At 45.6% G+C, this 8,242-nt stretch overlaps 2 protein-coding genes across 2 annotated transcripts in view; both read left to right on the forward strand.

Annotated features, from left to right (window-relative positions):
• Positions 1-590: 590 nt before the first annotated feature.
• LOC118475727 (probable cytochrome c biosynthesis protein) overlaps positions 591-8,242 on the forward strand; it is an 8,984-nt gene continuing 1,332 nt past the window's right edge. The window contains exon 1 of the mRNA XM_035963948.1: positions 591-8,242. This exon is cut by the window's right edge and continues 1,332 nt beyond it. Within this exon, the coding sequence (XP_035819841.1) occupies positions 614-2,479 (1,866 nt within the window). The 5' untranslated portion in view covers positions 591-613 and the 3' untranslated portion in view covers positions 2,480-8,242.
• LOC118475726 (uncharacterized) overlaps positions 6,706-8,242 on the forward strand; it is a 2,119-nt gene continuing 582 nt past the window's right edge. Inside the window, exon 1 of the mRNA XM_035963947.1 lies at positions 6,706-8,242. This exon is cut by the window's right edge and continues 582 nt beyond it. Coding sequence (XP_035819840.1) covers positions 6,760-8,242 — 1,483 coding nt within the window. The 5' untranslated portion in view covers positions 6,706-6,759.

An 8,242-nucleotide genomic window follows, 5' to 3' on the forward strand; every position in this document is an offset into this window, starting at 1 on the left:
GAAACTATGTTAAGGAGCTGATCCGAATACAGATACAAGGCCCCCACTCATCACAACGAACGGTGAGCTTTCCCACTAGCCTTCACAGGAGCAGCACAATCATGGCCAAAAACAAAAAAAAAGATATCGTAGTACGAGAAAACCAATGGCATTTCTCTATTCTAAGTCTAAGTCTAAGTAGTTTCTTCTTTTCTTTTTAGAGGACCTGGCCAACTCTAATTCCAATGCTGCAATCCTATTGGTTTACTGAATGAGGGTGGGTAGACCGAAACGCTGAAGTGTTGTTATTTACTTCCTTCGATAACATAGATTGTCCACTCTTATGCCCCATGCATAAAAATGGCTTGTGCTTTAGAATAAAAGAATAGAAAAAAAGTAGGTGGATCGGGATCGCTATTACGAGTATTCGAGTTCTTGTTTTCCTTTCCTTGGAAAGGGAATTATTTCATGAGAAGTGCACCGGTAGAAATTGGACTAAATATGATCTTGATCCATAGCTCGTCCACTTTCTTGATAAACGACTCGATGCATTGCATTTTCTCTTCCTTGCCGCTGAGACATATCAAAAAGATCTATTACTAAAAGGAGATTGGGATCATCCTGTGGTTACCGGATGATGGGAATAACTAAGCAGAAATTAGGAAATGAGCACGAAATGTCTATAAATGAATTTTCTCATTATTTGTTATTTCCGGGTCTTTTCGTTGCATTCACTTACAACAAGAAACAACCACCAGCGTTTGGTGCAGCACCTGCATTTTGGTGCATTCTTCTTTCTTTCCTTGGTCTTTCGTTCCGTCATATTCCAAATAACTTATCTAATTACAACGTATTAACCGCTAATGCACCTTTTTTTTATCAAATCTCAGGGACATGGTCTAATCATGAGGGTAGTATTTTCTCATGGTGTTGGATCCCAAGTTTTTATGGATTCCTTTTTTGTTACCGGTACCGGGGTCGACCCCAAAGCCATAATGTCTCAAAACGCAGAGGCTATAGAGAAACTTTTATTTTTTCCTTTGTCTCGAACTTCGTGAAGAACTCCATTCTATCTCTCCAACAAAAAAGTGGAGCTGCGCCCCAGTTGTACACTCCCTTCGTTCGGAGAACCCTTGTTGATTCTGAACTTCGTTCGCAAAGTAAGCGTCCTTTTAACGGGCCAGCCCTTTTTAATGCGCCGCTTGACCCAGTTTTGAAAATGAGCTTTGCTCTTCTGGGCGCTGGGCGCTCCCGTGGTTCGCGAGAAGGAAAAAGGACTAATCTTTTGTTACATCTGGCACGAGATGAAAAAGAGAGAGCTTCGTCTATCGATGAACAGCAGATTGACGGAGCTCTTGGCATTGCTTTGTTTTTCTCTCCTTTCCTATCAGCGAGTTCCGATCCTTTTGTTCGAAATTTCTTCGTTCGTACCGAACCGCTTGCAGAATCAAATCCTGTTCCACAAGATCCTATATCAGCTATACATCCTCCTTGCATTTATGCCGGAGACGTCGCCAGTGCTATGGGCTTTGGGTTATGTAGATCAAAAATGATGAATGGGATTGTGGCACTCCACTCGCCGCCAATGCGGAAGGATGCCGCCGAAAAGAATGGAACGCTGCTTCGCTCTGCTGGATGCGTCGGATCCCATATAAGAAGCTCGCTCTTTACCCGATCATTCAAACATTTTGTGGGCGGCGCGCCTGCTCTATTGTTGCGTAGCAATAGAAGCCTGCTTCGGCGGCGCTTTTTCGCCTTCTCTTCGCTCTGGACAGGAGCGCTAATGGACACGGGGAGGGAGCAGGCGAAGCGTGTTGTCGTTCGTAATGGAAAGAAAGACACCACTACTTCGCCTCTTTGTTGGACCGCCGGCGCGAACACAGTGGTCTCTGACCAGGACCAGGAACCAATTCGAATTTGGATCTTGACATGTTGGTTGTTTTTAACCGTAGGCATCTCGCCAGGAAGTTGGTGGGCTCATCATGAATTAGGTCGGGGTGGCTGGTGGTTTCGGGATCCCGTAGAAAATGCGTCTTTTATGCCTCGGGTATTAGCCACAGCTCTTATTCATTCAGTAATTCTACCCCTTCTTCATTATTGGACCTCGCTTCTGAATATTTTGACTCTTCCATGCTGTGTCTCAGGAACCTTTTCAATACGGTCCGGATTGCTAGCTCCCGTTCATAGTTCTGCTACAGACGATACACGAGGAAGATTTTTATGGCGGTTCTTCCTTCTAATTACAGGCATATCTATGACTCTTTTTTACCAGATGAAGCAGGTCCGTAGAACCTATAAAAAAGAGATGGTTGTGGCGCGAAGTACTCTTGTGCACCTACGTCACCCGGCTCGCGCGCAACCCCGCCCCGTTATGTTATGGAAGAATTTAGCTTCTTGCTGGGCTGGTTATTCCGAGCCAGCAACTGGCTGGCTGCCGGATTTCGTCCCGTCCGTAGCGCTTCGGAAGTCACTCTGGCGTGGCGCTGCTGGATACTTCTGATCAATAGGAATAGGAGGAAAAAAAAGCTTATGATGAGCATCTATTGGAGTCGATCATTTCCAAGATCTAATTCGAGTTTCTTATTATGTAGTGGAAACGCCTTACAATCTTCAGTTTTACGCTTACGCTTAAGGGAAGAAATGTTCTTGGTGGATGCAGGCCTTGGTACCCCAAAAATTTGTATGCAAGATGAGCTTACAGGACTGCCAATCAAGCGAGCCACCAGGTTTGAGAATAAGGTGGGATCCAAGAATGTAGTGGCTGGTGAATCACTGATCAAAAAGCGGATTTTTGAGAGATTCTTCATCGATCTAGTGGCCGGTGAATCACTGATCAAAGAGCGAGCAGCCGCCGGGTTTAATGATTTTGTGGGATCCCTGGATGTAGCGGCTGGCGAACCGCTTCTTCTTCCACAAAGATTCAGACAAAACCGAGCTTGGATAGAACTGAAGAAGATTTGGCGAACGAAGAAAAAGGTAAAAGGGTTTCAAATTAATAAAATAGAAGGAGGTTATTCAGTAGCCATCGCAGGTTTCATTACTTTTCTTCCATTCAAAGCTAAAAAAATAAAAAGGATAGCGAATGCTCGATTCGCCATTGATAGCTTTATCCCTAAAAGGAGGGATATTGTGATAAGGCAGATTCAAACAAGAACTTAATGACAAGATAGAAAAAATTATTAATAATCCGAAGCCCACCTTAATCCATTTTGTTGAGGATCTTGCACTTATTCCGGCCCTATATTTACATAGCCAAGAAAGGCTCTGGTGATCATGCGTGACTGCGGAGCGCCTATCGCCCTGGCACGGCACTCAAAAATGCTGGGTTGGGCCAGCAAGAAGACTTCGACTAGGGAGACGAAGAATGGAATTGAAGAAGGCAGCATAGTCTAAGATAACAGAATGGAACACCAACCAACGAGTAAGTGGTGGATTTGGATGGAGTCTCGCAGAAGAAGAGTACGCGCGCTAGCGCGCCCCAAGACGTCAGTCCTTTTTCTGCTTGCTGGCCAAGGTCAGTTTACTGAATCCCTTCCAAACACCAACCCAATCTCCATTCCTTGATGGGAAATGAGCAAGACCATATGTTTCTAAAAAATATAGCCCCTATATAAACCTAGCCCTTACTACCCGAACTTCTGACCTTCAAATAGGACTAACTGCCCGAACCCGCTTGCTTATCTTCTACGATCTAATTAAGTTAAGCAGTGGTTATTTTTTTTTTAAGTGACTAGAACTTCTATTAACTACTATTCTAGCACCCAGCTGTGCCATGTGTTTATTCTATTTTGCAGGTATTCCTTTGAATAACTCATCTTTTCAGGTAAGAAAATTGGAAGATCTTCTTAGTCATAGTCAGCCTATCTGTATTCTTATCCTATAGTGCGGATCCAATCAGATTTTATGAAGCCAAGGCCTGACATCCATTGTGGGGATTTTTATCGGGAGACATGGCCTGGTGGTTTCTGATCGAGATTCCTAATCAATAGGGCGAAGAGCTCTTCGCATGATCTGGTCCTACCTTTTTTTTTCTACGCTATTTTTTTTCCCCTTCTCGGCTGCTGTCCTTACTCCGGATAAATTGGAACACATTGATTCCGTTCGTTCCTGCCCTTCGCTTCAGGCCATAGTGCTTCTGAATTATTTCTATACCCCTTTGATGATGCAGCCTCTGACTCTCGTGGGTAAACTCCTACTTGATTAGTCAGAACTTCTCTGTCTCAACTCGTGGACCTATCTATCTTCTTCTTTATAAGAGATAGGGGTTTGCTATTCTCACGGATTGCTCATATTTATTTACCCTACCCCATTTCAAAGTTTGTGCCTTGTTTCAGCCCGCCCTTCCTTCATCTGAACCTTCCAGTACTAATCTATCTTTATGGGGAAGACCCCTCATCTGACCTCCGAGCTACCCTGTCAATTGTAAAAAGTAGTTGAGTCGTGTCTCGCAGGAGCAAAAAGAGTGAAATGAGGACGTAAGCCCCCCACCCCAGGTCTTCCTCTTCCTTCTAAACTAATTGCTTTCGCTTGACTCTTCCAGTAAAAAAGTATACTGAGTGGTTGAAGGAAAGCGAAAAGGAATGGCTTTTTCATGTACCAGATCCGGTGAGCCAGACATCAAGCAAAAATGGACATACAATCAAAGAGTAAGGAGCAGTTATTTGCCGGGTGGATTGATCAGAGCTGCAAGGGGAGACTCGGTTATGGTGCGATAAAGAGCTTGCTTCAATGCTCGGATTCAGGTAGAAAGTAAGAGCAGTAGCATATTCATAGGAGAGCTTTGTACTTTAAATTAGTAGTCCCGGTAGTTGGAAAAAAGCTCTGAATACAGATTCAAAACATCAAGATAGGTAGTCCGATCATTAGTTGGCCAGTCATAGCAATTTAAGTAGAAAGCTAGCTTCGGGATCAGATCATTCAACTAAAGCTGTCAGGCCGGGTAGGCTTTGAGGAACATTGGGGGTTCCTTATGTTGTGACTGAGCAGATATGTCTATTGTGCCCGGCAAAAACGGATTTGCAAGGAGTTTGCCAAAGGCTTTCTCATTCGGAAAAACAATTCAAAGTATATTTCCCTTCTCCATTCTCTGCTCGGATGATTGCCGCTTGTGTGAATTTCATTGCTGCGGGTCCCGCGTGTGCTCGAATAAGATTGTTTTAGGATTCTATTTAGTTGAATTTATTGACTCCGCGGTGCTGGTTATCGAGTTTATGGCGCCGCCGACCATCCAATCCAATCCAAAAAGTAAAAGATGGCGTCGGCATTTACTTATTATGCTCTCTTCTAATATAATAGTGGTCCCCCAGGTTGGTATTCAGGTTGTAAAATCCTGATAGGAAAGAGTCGACTGTTAGACCTTGTTTTTGTAATGGCCTATCTTCTTTAAAAAGCCGAAAGATAAGGATTTCTAAAAACTTTTGCGTTCCGGATGCTGGTCTCATGTTTGATCTGGTAGCGATTAAAGAATGAATCTTGCTCTGGCGATCATGGTGGGATTGGTACACCTCTATACGCTGTAAAATGAAGGTACTCTTTAGTTCATGCTACGACCGCCGATTGTTCCTGTGACCACACGCCGTACCAACAGAAAACTATCAACCTATCGGTATGGTTTGTTGTTCACGTGTTATGATCTCGCTCATCAGATTGTTCCCCCCTCCCCTGGTCAATGGCGGTGAGTTGATTGACCAAGGCCTTCCCTTACGACGATGGAATTTCTTCCATCGGCAAGACTTTGTTTGTCTCCTTCAACTTTAATGAAAAGCCTAGTCTCTCGATACTAACTAATTAGTTAGGAGAGGTGCTTACTTTTCTTTTGTAGTTAAGGATTCATACCCCATCCCATTCCTTTTTCTTTTCAAAGAAAACCTTACCATTTGAGTTTTGGGCCGCTGTTACCATTTCCATTTCCGGAACCTAACTAATACTTAGTTGTTTCCATTTCCTCATCTGGTGATAGATCCTCATCTTCTTCTGGCTCAAATCCCTTTTTCATATCCAGGGCAGGCTTTAGGTACGCTTTAGTTTTAAATCATTAAAGATATGCTCGACCTCGTTTATGTCCATGGTACCATCGTACGTACCTTCTACTATCAACCAGATGAGATAGGGCTTTGAAAGGTCAGAGTCAGTCTCCTCTTTCTTTTAGGTCGTTTAGCAGTTCCCCAACCAGCTTTCTCCCCGAGAAAGCCTTCCTGAGATTAAAAGAAAAAGGTTTGAAGGTGGGATCAGTGATAGTTCGGAACCAGCAAAGGGAGGCTGAAAAGCCGTAGTGCTAACGCACGCCCTGTAGTTTTGAAGCAGGCTTCGACAGCTGCGAGCTCCGCGTCGAAAAGCGAAGCGAGCCGCGCTAGCGCGCTACTCTTCCTTTATGAGATGAGCGAGACTCTATCCAAATCTACTGATCTAAGAACTCCGCGAGCGAACTGAGCGAGCCATGAGGCGCCTATCGGCAAGGCTTGGAAAAGCCTTAAGTTTAGGCTTAGGCTCCCTTCCTTCACTGAACTGATTCACCCGGGTCCAAACCTGCTGAGCTAGCTAATTTTTCCTTTACGAGATCTCGGCTCTTCGGAATGATTGGAGAGAGCCCCGCCTCCTCTTGGTTGGTGCCGGGCCCGGGACTACTTCCTGAAAGAGCCTTTCGTTCGGGCCGGCAGGAGGGGCCCTGATCTATCAATTGAGGGAGCAAAAAACAGGCTTTGCTCCCCTTTTTTTAAATGAAGAAAGAAAGAAGGGTCGAAGTTTAGACCGCTCACAGTAGTTCTACCCATAGAAAAGATCATGAAAGAGGCGATCAGAATGGTACCCGAATCCATTTACGATCCCGAGTTTCCAGACACATCGCACTTCCGCTCGGGTCGAGGCTGCCACTCGGCCCTCAGACGGATCAAAGAAGAGTGGGGAACCTCTCGCTGGTTTTTGGAATTCGACATCAGGAAGTGTTTTCACACCATCGACCGACATCGATTCATCTCAATCTTGAAGGAAGAGATCGACGATTCCAAGTTCTTTTACCCCACTCAGAAACAGTTTTCCGCCGGACGACTCGTAGGAGGTGAGAAGGGCCCTGACTCCGTCCCAAACAGTGTACTACTATCGGCCCTATTAGGCAATATCTACCTACACAAGCTCGATCAGGAGATAGGGAGGATCCGGCAGAAGCACGAAATTCCTCTTGTAGTGAAAATAAGATCGGTTCTATTAAGAATAGGTCGTCGTATTGATGACCAAGAAAAGTATGGAAAAGAAGCAAGCTTCAACGCTCCCCAAGACAACAGAGCCCTCATAGTGGGGAGGGTAAAGAGCATCCAACGCAAAGCGACCTTTCATTCCCTTGTTTCGTCGTGGCACACCCCCCCCACAAGCACCCCCAGGCGAAGGGGAGACCAGAAAACGCCTTTCGTTTTCCCTCCTTCCCTAGCCGCCTTCCTTAACAAGCCCTCGAGCCTCCTTTGCGCCGCCTTCCTCATAGAAGCCGCTGGGTTGACCCCGAAGGCCGAATTCAATGGTAGAGAAGGCTTTAATAAGAATTTGGCCATGAGAGACCTTCTTAAGTATTGCAAAAGAAGGGGCCCGCTGATAGAGCTGGGCGGGGAGGCGATACTAGTTACCAGGTCAGAGAGAGGCCTGGCCCGTAAGCTGGCCCCCTTTAAAAGCCATTCCTTATTAATAAGGATTTGTTACGCGCGATATGCCGACGACTTACTACTGGGAATCGTGGGTGCCGTATTTCTTCTCATAGAAATACAAAAACGTATCACCCACTTCCTACAATCCGGCCTGAACCTTTGGGTAGGCTCCGCAGGATCAACAACCATAGCTGCACGGAGTACGGTAGAATTCCCCGGTACGGTCATTCGGGAAGTCCCCCCGAGGACGACTCCCATACAATTCTTGCGAGAGCTGGAGAAGCGTCTACGGGTAAAGCACCGTATCCATATAACTGCCTGCCACCTACGCTCCGCCATCCATTCCAAGTTAAGGGACCTAGGTTATAGTATCCCTATCAAAGAGCTGACGAAGGGGATGAGCGGAAGAGGTCGTCTACTGGACGCGGTTCAACTAGCGGAGACTCTTGGAAAAGAAAGTCCCCAAGTTAGCGTATTATGGGGGACCGTCAAGCACATCCGGCAAAGATCAAGGGGGATCTCGTTGTTGCATAGCTCAGGTCAGAGCAAGGTGCCATCAGGCGTTCAACAGGCAGTCTCACGATCGGGCATGAGTGTCCTGAAGAATAAATTGTATACTCCCTTTGGTCGGAAGG

This window comes from Zea mays, unplaced genomic scaffold (assembly GCF_902167145.1).
Source record: "Zea mays cultivar B73 unplaced genomic scaffold, Zm-B73-REFERENCE-NAM-5.0 scaffold_598, whole genome shotgun sequence".
Taxonomy (NCBI): Eukaryota; Viridiplantae; Streptophyta; class Magnoliopsida; order Poales; family Poaceae; genus Zea; species Zea mays.